General features: G+C 41.9%; 1 protein-coding gene across 2 annotated transcripts in view; it reads right to left on the reverse strand.

Annotated features, from left to right (window-relative positions):
* WDFY2 (WD repeat and FYVE domain containing 2) overlaps positions 1-21,263 on the reverse strand; it is a 68,554-nt gene that overhangs the window by 16,458 nt on the left and 30,833 nt on the right. For both annotated transcript variants that reach the window (XM_062618950.1, XM_062618951.1), the window contains exons 2-3: positions 12,242-12,309; positions 6,675-6,748 (exon numbers count right to left, since the gene is read on the reverse strand). In XM_062618950.1, coding sequence (XP_062474934.1) covers positions 6,675-6,748; positions 12,242-12,309 — 142 coding nt within the window. The remainder of the gene's footprint in view (positions 1-6,674; positions 6,749-12,241; positions 12,310-21,263) is intronic.

Genomic DNA, 21,263 nt, shown 5'->3' on the forward strand with positions numbered 1-21,263 from the left:
ACCATCCACTAGACCAGGTTGCTCAAGCCCCATCCAGCCTGGTCTTAAACACTTCCAGGGATGGGGCATCCGCAGCTTCCCTAAGCAACCTGCACAAGGGTCTCACCACCCTCATAGTGAAGAATTTCTTCCTAATACCTAACCAAAATCTGTCTATAATGCATACTGGGAAAACATTTTAGGTTTCTGCTCAAAAGTCTCTCAGTGCTTCAGATAAATAGAAACTCAGACTTTCTCTCCCCTTGGTTTTATTCAACTATTGGTTAGTATTTATACTGGTGCCTCAGAACCAAACTCTCTTACTTTGCTACTGGTTCACTGTGGCTAACAAACAGATGTGCATGGGATGAAGGGTGGCTTTCCATACAATGTAGCTACCCAGGGAGAGACGGGAGGTGTGACCTAGCTGGGCTCATTCCTGTGGCCAGGAAAGAACACATCTATGGGGACTAGCTCTGAGCCTGCTGCCTTTGTGCTGCTGTTTAACCACCAATATGGCTTTGCACAAGGAGATGATGAAAACAGCAGCTAAGAGTCTGCATGGCAGCCTTGGCTCTGAGAAAAACCCCATGTGGTTAAACTGACTGAGCACCTGGGTGTCCCTGACACTTGTTTTGAAGAGGAGAGTTGCTCAAAGCTGGGGAAAAAAAAGTGGCCACAACAAAACTCCTGCAACATCTCTCTGGAGGAAACACAGAAGCAAACGGTAGGCTCTGTGGCACCACCACATGAATTAGCTTTCAAACTGCTGTCAGGTATCTACAATCTGTACACAACATACTCAGAGAAACACCAAGAAAAAACGAGGTATGTAAAAACACATCACATTAATAATTTATAGCTACCTACACAAAAGCTCCCTGAGCTAATCTACCAAGGGGACTGAAGAAGTGAAACCTAATTCAATCTGAAACAGGGTAAAAAAAGAAAGAAACATTATAAACACAAAATAAGCTAATTTTTAAGGATACAGTTGTGAAATGTTTGGCTGTAAGCACTGCCAAAAACACTGTGCAACAGTAGAGAAGACGGGATTTCACGAGCCTACAGACTCTATGGCAAACCGAACATTTAAGGCAAAAGAGCATGAGAAAACATTCCAACCTCCAAAAAGCCAGCATTTACCCACAGTTTCCAAACAGGACTTAAAAATAAAGTCACTCAGCATTTTCTGTGGGGTCACTGTAGGGTAATCTGCATGGCTTTCAAGCACTAGGACTACCCTAACACATCACAGCTACTGCTTGGCACCAAGGTGCAGAGGCCACAGTACTAATCTGCAGAACATCTATAGGTCCCAGCTTCCAGGAGAACAACTGTGAGTGATATGAGGCAGCTATGCATTCTGCCATTTCCAGGTTTCTGTTTATAAAGTAGTTATAACTGTGTTCTCTTGCTCTACTTCATCTTCTTTTCCTTAATCTGTTCTGCCTCCCATTAGCTTTCCCCCTGGCAGCTGAGGACTACAACAGGGAGTGTTATTTAAACAGCAGTAACAAATCAATTAAGTCAGCTGAATTTCTATACCAGGGTCACCTTAACTCTATAAACCACCAAATGTTAAAAATCTGCTATACCTCCTTAGGTACTTACAGGAGAAGTGCCTTTCACTAACCACTCCCTAAAGAACGCTAAACCACCATATGAAATGCTTTACTGCAAAGCCTACTTCAAGCAAGAACATTTGCTATCAATGTCGATTTTCTACTATTGTTACTTAAAAAGAAATGGCTTCAACTACTGTAACACATGGTGGGATAATATGTCTACCTTTCCTACCAACTTGGCTGTCCTCAGCTTTGACTGTGGTGGCACACAGATGCTGGTGGGATGAAGAATGTGGTCTGCATTCTCATTTTTCTTTGCATTTTTCCCCTCGATAAATCTGATGTGGACTGTTTGTTCCATGATCGGAGCAGTCCCATAGTTCAATTGGAATACTGAAAAGGCTTTTGAGTCTCCATTATAATACAGTGAATCAAACACAGCTGCAGTTTGTAAGGTTTACCCAAGTACTGATTAGCTCTGTATGCTTTAATACAAACCACAGCTATACACTATTAATACACAGCTCCATCCAAAGTGATAAATGAATACAGTACAAACCAAATACAGTTCCAATTAACCTGAACACCGGATAGAATTTTTTCCTTCTTCCCCCCTCCCAGACTTCTTGCTTCTCATTTTCTTCTTTGAAAGCATATCATAATTTGCAATGCATTTTCTTATTTTGCATTTTCTAATCTTTCTCCAGGTCTTTTACTCCCTGCTCCCCATTACACTATTATCATGTGTTCTTCGATTGCACTCATTTCCCTCTCCCTTTCAAGGCTGAACATATTAATTGCATCAATAGACAGGTATTTTACCACAGGGCACCTTGCTCAAGAAATTCATGCCCTATTGCACATACATTGTGTCATATGCACTACAAAAACACCAACTACATCTCTTTAACATTTTAGCAGCAGAAACTGGTTTTCAATCCTTCCGTACATAGATGTTTTGCTCCTCACAGAGCTGCTGACACTCAATTCTCATTAGGCAGCTTTTTGGCTCTTCTTAATCAGCTAGAAAGGCTGGGGTGACCCACACAGCTTAGTCAGTGCTTGTTAACAGAAGGAAGAAAGATTTCCTAGTCATGTGTGAGTCCTTTTGCGCAGGAGGGGTTGAGATCTATCAGAGTGCACAGGATGGTAAAACCAAAACCCCTCCTTGTAGGGCTTAAAAACATTTTTTTTTTTTTCTGGGAAGATCACTCTTTGCTCTTCAGAGGGTTTTTTTTGAGCTACTTTACTATCTTTTTTTACTGTACTGAAACCGTTAGTGATCAGTTTTGGCTGTTTCAGGTAAGCTTATTATTGCAATAATAAGACTTGGTACCATGAAAGCCTTCACAAAGCAGAAGGAAGTCTTAAGCATCTGCAAAGACTGTCCAATGTAGTGCCCACTGTTGTGTAGTCTCAACTATACCTTCATGGAGCACACCTTCCTCACAGTGAAACATATACATCCACCACAAACTTCTCTTGAGCCTAAGACCTCTGTAAATCCTCATCCTGGAAATATCAGTATCCTATTTCAAATTACTCTTGTTAAGGCAAACAAAACACATGCTCAAGTCTGTGCCATTTCAGGGTCATGGGGCTGCTAGACATGGCACGGGGTCTAAGGAAGAGCCACACCTTCCCAGAGCTGCAGGTGGATGACAACTGATGTATCCCCAAATAGCACTAGAGACCTCTGCTTAGACAACTGAACACATTTCTGAAAGTTAATAATCTTAATAAATTAGTTGTGTTACACATTCACAGCCTAGTTCCCAACTCAGGGAATTTAAACTCTGATAGGTGATGCCATTTTGACAGCACACTATGGATCTCCTTAAAGGCTTGACCACATCCCATTAACACAAGTGACTGATAGCACTGCCATGTCTCCCAGAGAACAAGAAGCTTGCTTCAGAAATGGAAGAGAATGAAGACTCTTAAATCTACTGTCAGACACTGTATCTACTGCAAAGAAAGCTCTATAAAATTATTACTTTTTTTTTCACTTTTGAAAGTACAAAAACAGAGAGGACAATAACTATCACGTAGTTTTCCGGAAGGAAAACTTCCCACAGTGGTGGAGGGTAAGGGTGCACATTGACAGGTAGGTCCTGACTCAGTCTCAGATATTCAAAATGCTGTTTATGGCCAAACCTGTAGATATCTGCAAGATCAGATTATGTGGAAGATGACTTACCCGAATAAGTACCATCCCTAAGGAAGAATTTTGAAGGGGTTATTCTGGTGCCCTTTGGTCCTTGTGACCCTGCTCAAAGTGTCTTAACACCTTCATCTAGACACGAGCATGGCCAGCTAAAAGGATCAATTTAATCAGCTACCTGAAAACCATAACCCTCTTTAAATCTAACCAGAAATGGGGAGATTTATGCTATTTTAAAACAGTTTCTAGGATAAGCAACATGGTTGTCTCCAAAGCTAATTCACCTCTTCTTTACTGGCTGCAGAACCTAATGATTAACTATATCTAGGAAGCTAACTTTCAGATGAATAAAATTAGGTGAGGAACCTCATCTTGGCTGTGGGAGTTTCCTGCCTATTGCAAGTAACAGACCTTTCCTCTGTTGCTTCTTGTTGTGGTATTCTTGAGAGATTTGCACCTTTAAAACATGTTTTTCTCCACATCTGAGCAAGGAATTTATGACCATGACAAAGTCTTTTGGCTTCCAAAAGGGACTTCAGGCACTCCCTAATACACATAGCAACAGAAACAACATTCCTCTCAAAAAAAAACCCAAACCCCCAAAACAAAATAAACAAAACAACAACAACAAAAAAAAAACACTTTTTTTTTCTCTTTAAGTACCACTGCTTTTCAAGTAAGATGTTAGACAACCCTTCACTAAGAGAATGGTGAAACATGTGTGCAGCCTTCATATTCAGAAGTTACAAAGGGTCGAAAACAATCTTTTCATCTCTGTAGAAACAAAAATTGTCAACCTGTTTCACAAGGAAAGGTTGCCATACAAGCTCACCTCATGGTGGCTTTGCTGGAAGATCTATCTGTCTGTGACTATAGCATTGCTGCCCATCCTTCTTAAAATGCACCATACACATTCCTGATGTAACTAAATTCCACACAGTTTACAAAAATTTCATGCAAAAGAAAAAAGGCAGCTCCGCTTCCTTATCTCCATTTACACCTGAAAGTAAAAGCAGTACTTCTGGGCACTACCAAAAGGTTAGTTTGAGATTATGTGGCCCACTCAAGAGTATTGTATCAGCTTACAGCCCTTGCCAGCAGTCCTTTCCTTCTACACAAAGTGAAGATGTAGAATGATTTTCAGCAATTTTTTTGGGCCCTGCACTCAGCATACCAAAAGATGTTGCGCATTTGCAGAAGTACTAATATGGAATAGCTGACTAATTCCCAAATATTTCAAGTTACTCAAGTAAATTCCATGTACTTTCCCTTCAAGGGCCACACAATCAACAATAAGTACCCTGAGGTCACCTTGTTGAAGTAAATTCTCTTATTTTGTGGTCACTGTGCCCTGCTTGTATACTCCTGTGCTAAACTAATCATCATAGCTGTGCCCAGGGAGGAAAATTTATTCTTCCTTCAGAGGGTAGTTGTAACCCACTTCAAGTACCTGGGGATTTTTTTCTAACACCCCAATACTGCTGGGACTTGAATAGGGGGTTACCTGTGCCATTCTTCCATTCCTACTTCCACTACTTCTTGTAGCACATGACAGTTGAGGCTTCTCTTACAAGCCTTAGGTTTGATATGGATGGTAACATTTCATCATTTGTGAAAGTTTGTGGAGTGCATCTTCTGCACAATCCTTTACCACACAACTGCCTGCAGCTACAAGGGACTAAATCAAGCAACACAGACAATCCCTTCCCCCCTCTTTACCTTCTTTAGCTTCAGAATAGGAAAATATTTGACTCCATTCAGACTCAAGCACCCTCTGACTCTTCAATGCAAAATGTTCCCAGACAAAGGACACATCTCTTCCATCATGCCAAAGAATTTAAATACCTAATTTACAGTGCCTTCACATTCCTCAAAGGCCTAATGAAAACGAAAGTGCCTAGTAGGACTGGCAAATTACAGCTATTTGAAAAAGTGGGAAGGAAGGAATTGCAGAGGTGCAGGGAATTCTCTTGCAGCTGTCCCATTTCCTAGGTACAAAAGAAGAAATCTTCTACAGGCACAAAAAAAAAAAAAAAGACAAATCTCTGCTACAAGCCATTAATAGCTTTATAGGTCAAAACCTTCACATCTTTGATACGGCTTACAGGCAACAGCTAATAGGGTCACACACCCTTTCCCAAACACCATCTTTGTCTTTAGTGTAGACAGCTGCCCTTACATCAACCTGCAATGCTCATTCAGTTATAAAGTACGTAAGGCAGAGAGAACAGCAGTAAAAATCTGAAATGATGGTAAAATGATCTTAAACAGTAAGAGAAGTCTATTGATAAGGCATAGGCAAAAAATACCTCTCTGATTCATGACCCTTCTACAAAGTGATATAGCTCTTTACTCATCACCCCACAAGAAAAATACAATGAATAAGGTCAACTGCTACCCTCTGCCCCAGATCTACAAACCACTCTTGCTTTAATCCCATTTCCTTTCCACACACACATCTCAGATGTTAACAAACCAAATCTCTCAGAAGCAGCACTGCATTAGGAGCAACTCCTCTGAAGGAAGTGAGAGGAAAACAAAGTCTGAACTCTGAAATTTGAAAAAGCAGCTAGATATGGAGCAGAAACCCGCTTTCTGCCTTTCAGAAGATGATTTTTTTCCCCTCATAATTGCTGCTTTCAGAACACTGGTACGGAATAATTAACAAGGCACTCAAATTTAATAAAGCAACAGCTGCTTTTCTGCATTGTTAATTTTAAAAGGAATATGCAAATTAAGACAGTCTGTTGAGTTGCCTAATAAGTATTGTAAACCCCACTCAGTCTCTCTGTGGAAGTTGGAATTACATTTGTAATAATCTGCCATTTTCTACACTACAGGTTCAGTTCCACTAGCAGTTAAGTTTCTCTCCCAAACACTAGCAAAAATATCCTCACCACAACATCACACAAATACTTCTCAAAAGGGAAGCATTTCAACCAGAAATCTTTGGATGTACTTACTGAGATTGTACCATTGTCTAGACCTATGGACAGCCTTCTGGTTTCCGGGTTAAAAGACATGCATGAACATGGAGCTGAAAAAAATGAACATGTTGATGAAGTTAACAAAACTGATTCTCAGTTTCTTGAAGCTCTGGAAAGCCTAAAACTAGCAAACATGCTTTATGATGCTGTTCAGCATTTTGCTTCTGATAGACAAGCAAAGTGTTCTTGCAATTCATTTAACCGTATCTTATTAGGACATGGAACAACAGCTATTTCTTGCTCCAGCTCCTTCATTTTTTTCTTACTAGTTATCTGAGAACAGGCATGTCATTCAAGAGCAGTGGTGGCGTTTTGATATAAGAAGCACCTGACATGTCAGTATAAATCTGAGAGATTACTTAGCTGAATAATTTAGTTTTTTACATTTGCCTGAAGCTCACTGACAATAGAACACTGTATTATGTCACTGTATTATTGCAGCCTATACCTGCAGTATGAAAGTTAACCTGTCAGTGTTAACCCAACATATCAGCCAAATTAAGGACTCTGAGACCAACTGTCCCCTACTCCATTTCACCACAGACAATGCTATGATGGTATCACATATTCTGGCCAAAGTAAAAGATTGTGACAAAAACTAGCCATTGTTTTATTATATCACTATTACTGTAATAAACACCATGCTATGCTCTTCAATCGCACACAGATCAGTTGTACTAAGCTTCCTAGAGGATCTGGCAGGGTTCGCATCAAGGATAGAACCAGAATTTTCTTGCAAGAATTCAAGAGCTATGCTTGGTTTCACTGAGAAATTGTGAAGTTGCATTCTGAAGGCAGGGATTGTTTTTACTACCCAACACAGCAGCATGCAGGTGCAAGTCCTCCTGTCCCAACAGAAACCTTCAGGAATTATTTTTCAGCAGCAATTGCCAACTGCAGCCAGGGGCAGGCATTCTTGCTCCTTTGTTAGTGACAAGAGACCTTTTAAAATCATATTCTTGTGATAAATAGAGAGTATAGTCACATGTGCTTTTAGTTCTGCTTTCCCCCGCCATCCGCCTTGGTTTCTACTCTCCACTGCGATTACACAGTGGTTTTGTTACTAACAAGCCTGGAGTCCTCTTTTTTTGCAATACTTTGTATCTGGTATATTCACAATTTGTGTAATGTCTCACCTAGGATTAAACAGTCCACAGCTCAGCAAATCTTCCTCAATAGTTTAGTTGGCAACAAAGCTATATGAAGAAGAAGAAAGTCTATGTTGACTGGTTAACAAAACTTTTTCTACCTTCAGTATTATCTCTCCCTTAAAATATTTCCCAAATTACAACCAACTGCAAGCACAAAGCCTGCCAGATCCACACACAGTCAAGCATCTCAATTTATTTCTTTCCTGCAAGGGCTGACAGAATTAAATCAAAGAAAAGGCTTCAGTTCAAGGAAACTGCCCGAAAGGAAACACCTAAGTTAGGGCTACCAAAATTGCTCCTTCCCGTAACTCTCCCTCAGAAAAGGCAAACTCGAATTCTCCCTTCATATCATAGTGCATTACTATTATATTGAGACTTCTTCACTGTAGCTGAATGAGACAGTTGTAGGAAAAACAGACAGATAAAAAAAAAAATCTAAGCAGAGTAAAAATCAAATCCTTTTAAAGGCACTTAATGACAGAACAGCCATATTCCACACATCACCTCTCAAATTCTAGACACTGTGCATACACTGAAAGAGTTACTAGAAACTCTGCAGGCAATAAACAGCTCACAGAGAAGTTCTCAGGTGAACTGGCTATCTGAAGTATGCTTTTCCAAAATAGATTGAAACACTTCAGACACAAAAGGTACAAGCAGCTGCCTTGACACAGTCTACCAAAAAAACAGTCACTTTTAAATTCCAGACCTGTGTGTACACAGTCATAGCAGTGTAAAGATATTTATTTTGCTATAGACATCTTCCTAAGGGAATTCTTCAGTAACACATGCTCTTAGAAGAATCATTATGTCAGCACTAAAATTACATCCAGACTAGCTACACTAATGTGATTAAACCAATGCCAGTTGTAACAAGACTGCAGCAACTTACACTTCAGTGAAAATCAGATACTTAAGCACTTAGGTTCATTAAGAAGAAGGGGGAAAAAAGGAAAAAGTACCCCTGAAATAACCCCAAGAACCCCAACTCTAAGCTTCTGAGATGTTTAAGATTCTTTTAAAATAACAGCCCGGAAAAATAACAGCCCTCTACTTCAGCACCTAGCTATAATTTGGATTTCACACTGGAACAAGATTAATCTGAACTACTGCAGAGGACAGGCAGGATATTCCTGATGCAGAAGTCTGGCTGCAGTCTTTGTCTTAAATATAGAGCAAATAAACACTGATTTTAGCCTTTGGACAATGAATTACTGAGGAAAAGCCCAATTACATACTTCATGTTCTCAGCAGTGTTTTACCTCTATTAGAGGCTGACAGAAGCAGAAGAGAAATACAAACTTTGTACTGACAGTTTCAGCCTCCCCCTGCCCCTCTGAAGTGCCTAAGTGGCATAGGTTAAGACCAAAGAAGCATGCTTTGTGCTGCAGGCTTTTTATCCCCCTTCTCAAAACAAAGTATTAGCTATGAAAGCCATTATAAGACTGTGTATTATCTGCCTTAAAGACTGGATACTCCAGTACTGTTCCTCCCTACAATAAATCCTTTACTCTGTTCACATCTGTGAGAGGTTTTGGGTGACTGGGTCTTTTTGGTTTGGTTTGGTTTGGTTTTTTTTTGGCTTACTTCTTTTGACTACAAATCCTTTCTGTGTCTCCTGTCACATATCCAACCATGGTTACCCATCTATTACCTGTTACGCCTGCGTAACCAAGGGTCCACACCTAACCATGAGGAGGGTTTACATGCTCATCAGAGATCTGTTGTTAATACACTGTTAAGATAATGCTGGCACAAAGACAATGTGTTAGCCAGGTTACCAGTTTACCTAGTTTGCCTTACTGACAATGTAACATTGCATACAGCACCCATTTCTTTTTCATGCTAGAGATAATAGAAAATGTAGCCATCCTGTCCAAAATTTTCCAACCACAGAAACACCCATAGGTAAGGCATAAAACTTTGCAATTGGGAAAATCCCAGCTCTAAACAACAGTCCCTCCTCAAAAGTGATCTACAATCCTGATGTTTTTTCTGTGTATTTAATGGGTTTCACATTCAGAATGCACTGATGGCCTCATCCAAGTGCAGAGCTTGACCAAAGCACATGGCTGTCCCAGCCCAACTCCTCATCCTCATCCTCCTCACCTCCCAAAATAGCCAGGGTGCAAACTCAGTTATTAAGGCTACCTGATATTAAACCATAAAACAGTGTAGGTTATGTACCACCAGTAACCACTGACCAGTCATGGACTAGCATGACCACCACAAGTCATGATCTAGTCATAGTCATGGACTAGCATAACCACCACAAGTCATGGTCTAGTCATGGTCATGGACTAGCATGACCACCACGAGTCACGCTAACAGGGTACCTATAGGTGGGACTGCCACTCACAGCTTGCTAAGCAGCACAAAGGCACCATCATGCCTACTACATTTTTACACAGAGAACCTCTGTGCTGTTGTCATTCTCTAAACAATAAAACCAGTATGAACCTAAAGCACAGGACAATCAAATATGTGATCCACACAGAAACAGACAAAACGATCATTTCCAGTCAAGTGCAGACTTGTGCAGAGGCTGACTCAGATCCCTTCCTATAATTTCCAACAGCTGAAAGCCATGGCTGATAACAACTTAACTGGCATTGCTCCAGTCATTAATTATACCTGAGCATTCTTGAAACTGGTGAATAACACAACATAATTTTATTATGGCTTAAAAGCTTATCAGACTTCCAAATGAAGGAGCAGTGTCAGGTGTTCAAATTTACGAAGGAGCTTTAAAATAGTTCCCTTTGAGTGGACCTGGATCTATTCCACCATTTCAAGTGAAGCTGTTGTTACTGGCAATAAAGCAGCCTTGCTAAGACCAGAGAAGAACCTAAGATTTTAAAATGAAAATGTATGCAAAAGCACCACATGGAGAAAGAGAAGTATCCATGCCAAACTGCTAGAATATTGACTTCATAACAGTTTAACTGGAAGCACACCTCTTAAGACAGGTCAAGAGAACTCAGGCCATTGCTAGTGATTGTGACTAAGCTCCACAGACTGCCACATCACTAGCCGGTTTCCAATACCTTTCTGTGCACAGTCCTAAGCACAAAGTACCTTTGAGGCTTGATATACTCTTATGAGCTAGTTCATCACCACAGGAAGAAGAGAGTTTCTCCTCTCTACTAAGGAATGCTTTTTTAGAGCAGGCAAACACTGTGGCCATTCTAGGGTCCCAAGCTGATGTTGTTGTGCTACTAAAACTCTTCAAATATTTTATGCATTGTGAAGATAGAGGTCTCTTCCAAATCTAGCTATCTTAGCTTAAAATAATTCTTTCTCCAGACAGTAAGAATACTTCAGTGGGACTTGATAAATGCTACCCAGTCTGTGGATTTAAAGTCAGCTTCATAAGCTTTCCAAAGACAGGTTAAACAAGCACATCTAAAGCTGATTGAGGAGCATCAGCATAACCCTGCTTCTGGTGACCTGCAGAATTATACTCCTGCACTCAACACAGCTAGGGTTGTGATTTCCTCAACTGCCTCTTGGAAAACTGGACATCAATCTGCCATTTGCTTTGAAGAATGAAGACTCTCTGGTAGGAAGACATACAGCAGATCATACGGGAGGGATCCATCAAGGAGATTTGGTTTTCCACATTTGGGTAATGGGTTAAAAGTTAAAACAGGGGAAGTTCAGGTTAGATATAAGGAAGTTCTCTGCTGTGAGGGAGGTGAAGCACTGGAACAGGTTGCCCAAAGAAGTGGTAAATGCTCCATCCCTGGCAATGTTCAAGGCCAGGCTGGACAGGGCCTTGGATGGTACGGCCTAGTTTGAGGTGTCCCTGCCCATGGCAGTGGGGTTGGAACCAGATGATCTTAAGGTCCTTTTCAACCCAAACAATTCTGTGATTCTATGATTCTATCATTTAATTGCAGGGATAAAATGATTCTTCTTCACTGGAAGAGCTACCTTCCCTATCTAGTATCCTCTCTATCATATTAGCTGCCACAGGATATGAAGTTCTTACCAAATAAAACCATTTACCATTGCACTCTAATGGACTAAGCACGTGCAGTAGGAAGGGCAGGCTGATTTATAGTGCAGACTTACAAAGCTTTATGGACTCCATTAGTGGCAGAATGCAAGCCTACATTTTGAGCTCCCATGTTTTTTATTCCATGTTTGCATTAAATGCTGATCCCTTGCTCGCATATCTGTATCCTTTTGCTGCTGTAATCCCTGATGCCTCTCAGAAGCATTACCGTGCAACTTCGTAAAGCTTCACAGAAACCAAGAGGATTGTTCCTGAATAAATTTAATATGGACTAGTAAATTTGCAAATGGTCATAAACATGAAACTTCATCAAAACCAGAAAAGCCATTTGGCAAATACAGAGTAAATAGCAAACATCACCTTATACTTACATGGCATTGCATGGTATATGCTGGGCCAGTACTGCCCACTGTCTCTCTTCAGCCAGACACGAACTGTTCTACAAAAGAAAAAACATAACACATGCATAAAGAAGAATAAAAAAGTAACCATAAATGAAAACATGGGATGATGAATGCACAAGACCTTCTTCAAAATTAAATTACGTTGCTGAGAGGGAAAATAAACATGTAAATTCCTACAGCAAACTTCTACACCAGTCTCAGATTAATCTCTGTAAGGTGATGAGGTGATCAGCCCATCCAGTCCCCCGCAGAAGCTGTCTCCCTACCCTCTGGGTAGCCCTTGGTTCATCTGCTGCCTGTTGTTTCACTGTTCTGCTTTAGGAACATCTCTAAGCAAATGAATATGGTTCTGAGATTTTCAGCTTCCATTTACTAAGATTATGTTCATTTGTGCATGAAATTAGCTTTTTAGATTCAGGACCTTCCCCCTCTTCTCAGTGTACTCAGACTGCTGCCAAATGCCCACTTGGCATCAGGCTCAAGAATCCAAACTCTTACCCTTCTCTGAAAAGGATGATTAAGATGACAGGCAGCCTAGCAGTCCTCCTCTGCCTCATCTGTTTGGAGTTGCCATCCTTCAATAGAGGCACCTAGGATCATGCAGTGCTCCACAACTCCCCACAAACACCATCAGTGGTTTCCTCTCTGCTAGAAGATGTACCTCAGGATTACTTTTGCTTTCTCATAATGATATCATACTGGTAGCTCTTTGTCACTCAATCCATGTCCTTCACACACTTAAGACTCGTTGCTTGTTTCATGAGCAGAGAATCTGGACTGATGTACCACCTGGGTCATTAAACGTTTTTTATTTCAGTCCTCATTGTCATTTACTTGTTTTGGTCCAAACGCTGAGGCCTTTTTCAAATTGAAGCTCTCTCCTAACTTTATCAGCTAACTTCATCAAAACATGCCTTGTAACTGTGTCAACAGTTAAAGCAGCAGGCAACCAGTAATCTCTACCACTTATTCCTGCACAGCCCTCTGTCATCTTAATTAAAGCCAACTATTACCTGCCTTTCTGTTCCTCAGATCCTTATAATCTCCAATTTTAACTAGTCAGCTCGCCATATGATACTGTATTCCACACTTTACCGATTTACACAAAATGTATTAACCTTCTCAAAAAATTACTTATCAAGACAGCAAGCACTGTGTTAGTGTAGCACAATAGGTTGCAACCCATCACTCACTTCTATTTAGTCTTTCCCACCAAAGTTAGTATGCAATAGTACATACAAGAGGGATCTAAAAAGCTATTGTTTCTACAACTTGCATTTGATAGTATCAAGGAAAAAAAAACAAGAAAGAATGGCCCCTTCCAATTCATGAAACCTGCGGAAGTATAGCATATGGACAAAACCACATGGCCATTTCTACACAGAATTTAGTAAAGCAGATTTGAACCCTCCTTAGCCAGTAAAAGTTTAGAGCAATACATTAATATATACTGATCTAAGATACTACATCACACCAAGATACACAAATTGAGTCTGAACAGAGATGCTATGCAACATTATAAAGCAATTCAAGATCTAGTTATCTATCTTACAAACTTCAAGCTAAGGCCTGCTTAACCACTGTGTTCTGGGATTGCATATACCTAAAATCAGGTTTCTGCTCACCCTGCCCTACATCCAAACTAATTTTTCAGCAAATAATTCAGACACCTGCATATCTGGGCAACTATAAAAGCTGCATACACATGCATACACTTACGTTGCATTCCTGGTATTATGACACAGTATGTTGCGCTAAGAAATAAATTTTACTGGGTTAACAAGTCCCATGGTTACAAAGTTCTCACAAATTACTCAAAACATACAAAATCCAGTAAAATTACCTCCTAAGCCATAGAATCATAGAATGATTTGGTTGGAAGGGACCTCAGGGACACAGCTGTTAGAGTGCGCTCTGCCTCCAGACCTCAGCATACAGGTCCGGGAAGACGTCTACAGCCGTGGGGCTGTACACCAGGTTTGGGGCACGGTCCAGAACCTTTAGGTTTACCCAAAGGGGTCCACCTTTGGTAAGAAGGTGGTCACTGTAATTCTGGAGGCAGATCAGCTGCTCTGTTTCTCAAGCAGATGAGCTCTTACTAACATGTTTATCTTCTACAGGTGAAGTTATCATGGGAATGAATGACAGTGCAGAAAAAAAAAATAATGATATGAATCACAGGGAAATGAAGTAACTCAATACAAAACAGCCCTGAGGAGGCGTGCCAACATCCTGTGAGAGACTCGTCCTTGCTGATCATCCCAATCTATATATTCAGTGACACTGGGTTCAAAACTCCCAGGCTTGAACAAGGTGCCTCTCCTCTCCACTTCAAGGCTCTGGTAAATAAGAAATCCAGTACAATATCTTACAGATAATTCAGCTTGTTAAAAAAGGACTATGTACAAGAGATCTTTCAAAAGCTGGAGTAAATGAAAGTCAATTTTATTTGCAAAAAATGGCATTAATTTGGATGCTTTGGGTTGTTTCTGTTGTTGTTTTTTAAATTGTACCCACTGCAGATTTACTAATTAATATGATATTTATGTCAAACCTAAAGGCAGTTGAATGATACTGAACCAAGAAAAAATTTTCTGCTTAAGCTTAGAAATAAACCAAAAAACTCCCAAACAAAACGACAAAAATCTCTGGTGGAGGTTTAGTTAAGAGTGAGGCCCTCACTAGTGTAGGCCTCTTCTGTTAAGTACACAGTGTGTTAATTTCTTTACACAGTCAAATACGTTTCAATTCAATGACTAATCCATGCAAAATGAGAAACAAAGCATTCTAAGAATAAAAGGGCTATGAAAAGATGTTATCTACCTCAAAGGTGTGTGAAAGGGAACATAACCAGCAAGTCAGTTCATGTAACTCATTACAGAAATACTTATCTCCCCAGTAAATCATTCTGAAGGAAGGAAAACAGAAGATCTTGTAAACAATTTATTTTAAAATTAAGGACAATTACTATGCATATCTTTAAAACAAGCATTTAAAAGTTAAGCATTATAATGGTATTTCCAATATCTATTGGATAGAATTGGATATGTGCTGATGTAAAAGCAGAAAAATTCTTCCTCATGTCAGAAAACAATGACTCATTATTTTCTTCACTTAACATCACTGGATTAGATCACGCATTTTTTTTTTGAAAGAAGAAAAACGGATCTCAATTCATCAGACTCTTCTGTGTAACATTTTTCTCAAAGTAGATTCAGGCTAAAAAACAGACTGCGCCAGCAACTGAACTTTGGAGAAGCTAAATGTTCTTGGAAGGGAGCATCTTTTTTTCAGCTGCAGTTCTGCACAGTTTTGTATACCTCTCAACACAGTACTACCCACTAGTTGTGAAACCCAGAGCTTTTGAAGCTTCTAAAGAATGCAAAGAAGAAAAACATCAGAAAAACAAGCATGAATGACAACGAGATTTTTAATGGTTATATAGCACAAGGAGTACTTGCTGGTTGCATGGTTACTGGACTTAAACACAGCACCCACCCATGTTAGGATCCATTCTTCAACTGCTCCAGAGTGATTCAGTTAGTATCACCATGGAAATAAGTTGTCCCTTCATTTTCTTGCCAGTGAATTGGCTTGGAAAGATTTTTAGAATCTGTCAGTTCAATGGATACTCTTATAGTCTTTTCATAACGGAGATGATTTATTTAAAAATCAGACAGGCTATACAAAAATAATTCTGCCATGCGAAAGACAGGCTACATCTTCATATATTAAGAAGATGCAAAAGTGTGTATTTTAAAAGAAAATGCTTCTCTCTGTTATACTTAAAAGCACGTGCCTCAGGTACGGGTGGTTGTGGTGGTATCAGCAGGTCTGAAGCACACTGTTAGGCTCTGTCTCTGTGCAGGAGGTAGGATTCATCTCCACCCCTCACACAGGTGCCCATGTCAACAGCAGCATGTTCACCTCAGCACGGCAGCTCTATGCTCCACCATCTACAGAAATTTATTCATTTAGTGGTACATGCCATGGTATCTTCTTTCTGATAAAGATGTTCTGCTCATACAAATCCCAGTTTGTGCACTAAGAATCATAGAATGGTTTGGGTTCTTAATGACTTCTTTGCCTCGGTCTTCACTGGCAAAGGCTCTGACCACACCACCCAAGTCTTGGAAGGCAGACATAGGGACTGTGAGAATGAAGACCTTGGGCCCACTGTAGGAGAGGTTCTGGCTCGAGACCATCTTAGGAACCTGAATGTGCAGAGGTCCATGGGTCCTGATGAAATCCATCCACGGGTCCTGAAGGAGCTGGCAAATGAAGTTGCGAAGCCACTGTCCATCATATTTGAGAAATCATGGCAGTCAGGTGAAGTTCCCGATGACTGGAAAAAGGGAAATATAACCCCCATTTTCAAGAAGGGGAAAATGGATGACCCAGGGAATTACAGACCAGTCAGTCTCACCTCTGTGCCTGGCAAAATCTTGGAGCAGATTCTCCTGGAAGGCGTGCTAAGGCACATGAAAAGCAACAAGGTGCTTGCTGACAGCCAGCATGGCTTCACTAAGGGGAAATCCTGCCTGACCAATGTGGTGGTCTTCTATGATGGGGCTACAGAACTGATGGACAGGGGTAGAGCAGTTGATGTCATCTACCTGGACTTGTGCAAAGCATTCTACACTGTTCTGCATGACATCCTTGTCTATAAATTGAAGAGACATCAATTTGATGGATGGACCACTCGGTGGATAAAGAACTGGCTGGATGGCTGCACACAAACAGTTGTGGTCAATGGCTCAATGTCCAGCTGGAGACCAGTAACGAGTGGTGTCCCTCAGGGATCGGTGTTGGGACCAGTCTTGTTTAACATCTTTGTTGCTGACATGGACAGTGGAATTGAGTGTGCCCTCAGCAAGTTTGCCGATGACACCAAGCTGTGTGGTTCGGTTGATACGCTGGAGGGAAGGAATGCCATCCAGAGGGACCTTGATACACTTGTGAGGTGGGCTGATGCCAACCTCATGAGGTTTAACCCTGACAAGTGCAAGGTCCTACATCTGGGTCGGAGCAATCCCAGGCACAGCTACAGGTTGGGCAGAGAAGAGATTCAGAGCAGCCCTGCGGAGAAAGACTTGTGGGTGCTGGTTGATGAGAAAATGAACATGAGCTGGCAGTGTGCACTTGCAGCCCAGAAAGCCAACCGTACCCTGGGCTGCATCAAAAGGAGCGTGACCAGCAGGTCAAAGGAGGTGATCCTGCCCCTCTACTCTGCTCTTGTGAGACCTCACTTGCAGTACTGTGTGCAGTTCTGGTGTCCTCAACATAAAAAGGACATGGAACTGTTGGAACAAGTCAAGAGAAGGGCCACGAGGATGATCAGGGGACTGGAGCACCTCCCGTATGAAGACAGACTGAGGAATTTGGGGCTGTTCAGCCTGGAGAAGAGAAGGCTGCATGGAGACCTCATAGCAACCTTCCAGTATCTGAAGGGGGGCAATAGGGATGCTGGGGAGGGACTTTTCATTAGGGACTGTAGTGATAGGACAAGGGGTAATGGGTTAAAACTTAAACAGGGGAAGCTTAGATTGGATATAAGGAAGAAGTTCTTTACTGTAAGGGTGGTGAGGAAGTGGAATAGGTTCCCCAGGGAAGTTGTGAATGCTCCATCCCTGGTGGTGTTCAAGGCCAGGTTGGACGAGGCCTTGGGTGAGGTGAGATGGTTTAGTGTGAGGTGTCCCTGCCCACGGCAGGGGTATTGGAACTAGATGATCTTAAGGTCCTTTCCAACCCTAACTATCCAATGATTCCGTGATTCTATGGTTATCAAGGATCTTAAGGACCCTCTAGTTCCAACCCCCTGCCCTAGGCAGGGACGCCTTCCACTAGACCAGGTTGCTCAAAGCCCTACCCAACCTGTCTTGCAGTGTGCTCCATTAAATTCTGCACAATGCTGCTGGGCTACATGCAAGATTCTCTACTTGATCCCTGGCCTAAGCAGTCTTCTCACTGCTGGAAAATACAGTGTCACTTAGAAAGCTGAGTCTCTGTGACTGAACCATAGACAGGGTTCTTTTTCTTTCCTCGTTGGTGTCTTGCATGGAAATTAAGACAGAAGAGAAATAACGGTGGTATACACAGACATACAGACATGTCTAAGCACTGCCCCAAGATGTTTGCATGTTGCAATGGTGTGAACTCTGTTGTAGGGAGATCCAACACAACCACTGCCTTGAGAAACAAGTTACCCCATCCCACTCCTCTAGAATAGCCATAAACTCACAAGTTCCAGTTGTACACTGTGAGTGAAGAAGTCCAATATATTAGTTTCCCACATCAGATCCCTTCTCTCCCGTTTGTGAATGTTTCCTTCCTCACTCCTGCCTTTTTAAACACTTCTGTTTGCTGAGATGCAGCTGTGTAATGTATCACCTTCATGACCCTGGCATACGCCAGCTGTATCACAGAGCACAGGTGATTCCTCAACACATACAGTTTAATACAGCATTTTGTAGGTATTCTTGGGCTTCAGGAAACTGGTTTAAATGGCATTTTAACATACTCCTGTCCTGTTATTACTGTTTATACCTTGGACTTATTGTGGGTCTTCTTGATCTCTATCTTGCCGAGGGACCAAAAGAGGTAAACATCAAACCCAGTACAAGGTGTGAGATGAGTTTTATTCCTATATGTAGTGAGCACCTGGCACAAGAATTTTCATTTGTCACTTCCTAAAGTCATATCACATTCATCCAGAGATCAGCCCCTACCCTGTGTGTATTACTTGCTCCTTGGGAAAGGGAGGTAGGTCATCACTGCAAATGACATTACGTGGTTAAAAAGAAAGACATCCCCTGCTGTCAGCTGTTCTAACCACAGAACTGATTTAACACAGTTAAAGAACAGCTTCCAAACAGGAAAAGAAAAACACTAAACTATTCTGGAAAATTCTTCAAAATGTTCATCTAGATATGTGGCCAATGAGCCGGCTTCATTTGGAGCTCGGCTCGGATGCCTCTATACAAATGCCCGTAGCATGGGGAACAAACAAGAGGAATTAGAGATGTGTGCATGTCTACAGGGGTATGATATAATAGGCATCACAGAAACATGGTGGGATGGCTCCTATGACTGGAGTGTTGGAATGGAAGGTTACAGGCTCTTTAGGAAAGACAGGCCTGGCAGGCAGGGAGGGGGAGTTGCCCTTTATGTTAGGGATAGGCTGGAGAGTATGGAACTCTGTCTGGGGACAGGTGAGCAGTTAACAGAGAGTTTGTGGGTCAGGGTTAAAGGGAATATAGCTATGGGAGACATTACTGTGGGGATCTGTTACAGACTGCCTGATCAAGGAGAACCTGCGGATGAAGCACTCCATAGACAGATAGGAAAAGCCTCACGCTCGCAGGCCCTCGTTCTCATGGGTGACTTCAAACACCCTGACATCTGTTGGAAGGACGGTACGGCCCGGCACAAGCAATCCAGGAGGTTCCTCGATTGTGTAGAAGACAACTTCCTTCTGCAAGTAATAGAGGAGCTGACAAGGAGAGGTGCCATGCTTGACCTCGTGCTCACCAACAGGGAAGGGCTGGTTGGAAATGTGACGCTCCAGGGCAGCCTTGGATGCAGCGATCACGAGATGCTCGAATTTGAGATCCTCAGGACAGTGAGAAGAGCGTGTAGCAAGCTCACTGTCCTGGACTTCAACAGAGCAGACTTTGGCCTCTTCAGGAACCTGCTTAGTAAGGTTCCACGGGACATAGCCCTAGAGGGCAGGGGGGCCCAAGACTCTTGGTTGATATTCAAGGATCACCTGCTACAAGCTCAGGAGTGCTGCATCCCAACTAGAAGGAAGTGCAGCAGGAGGGTAAGGAGACCTCCTTGGATGGATAAGGAGCTCCTGAGGAAAATTCGAAGGAAAAAAGAGGCTTATAAAAGGTGGAAGCAAGGACAGGTGGCCTGGGAAGAGTACACGGATGTTGTCCGGGAAGCTAGGGACCAGGTTAGGAAAGCTAAGGCCCAGTTAAAATTAAACTTGGCTAGGGGTATTAAGGATAACTGGAAGGGATTCTACAGTTACATAGCAAATAAAGAAAGAGACTAGGGAGAAAGTAGGCCCCCTCAGGAAGCTCTTGGGAGAACAGGTTACACAGGATTTGGAGAAGGCTGAGGTTCTGAATGACTTCTTTGCCTCGGTCTTCACTGGCAGAGGCTCTGACCACACCACCTAAGTCTTGGGAGGCAGACGCAGGGACTGTGAGAATGAAGACCTTGGGCCCACTGTAGGAGAGGATCTGGTTCGAGACCATCTGAAGAGAGACTGGAGCACCTCCTGTATGAAGACAGGCTGAGAAAGTTGGGGCTGTTCAGCCTGGAGAAGAGAAGGCTGCGTGGAGACCTCAGAGCAGCCTTCCAGTATCTGAAGGGGGCCTATAGGGATGCTGGGGAGGGACTCTTCATTAGGGACTGTAGTGATAGGACAAGGGGTAATGGGTTAAAACTTAAACAGGGGAAGCTCAGATTGGATATAAGGAGGAAATTCTTTCCTGTTAGGGTGGTGAGGCACTGGAACGGGTTGCCCAGGGAGGTTGTGAATGCTCCATCCCTGGCAGTGTTCAAGACCAGGGTGGACAAGGCCTTGGGTGAGATGAGATGGTTTAGTGTGAGGTGTCCCTGCCCACGGCAGGGGTATTGGAACTAGATGATCTTAAGGTCCTTTCCAACCCTAACTATTCTATGATTCTATGATTCAATGGACAGAAGAAAGGAAAAGAGATTATGGTTAGTAGAATCTGTGAGGCTTCAGGCATATATGACGGAGAACTAACACATGTAACCCACTATACTGAAGTCTTCTTTACTGTTGAAACAAAGACTTTTAAAATGTTCCTAAATATTCAATAATAGATAATTCAGAAGTATTCAAATGCCATGTCTCTCTGGAATGTAAATATCTACAGTAGAAACAGCAAAAGCTTTATCTGCTGTCATTAAATAACACAACACTAGTAGTATTTGAAGTCCAAGTATAGCA

Source organism: Pezoporus occidentalis, unplaced genomic scaffold (assembly GCF_034315485.1).
Source record: "Pezoporus occidentalis ecotype Australia unplaced genomic scaffold, CSIRO_AGI_Poc_V1 ctg207, whole genome shotgun sequence".
In the NCBI taxonomy this organism is placed as follows: domain Eukaryota; kingdom Metazoa; phylum Chordata; class Aves; order Psittaciformes; family Psittacidae; genus Pezoporus; species Pezoporus occidentalis.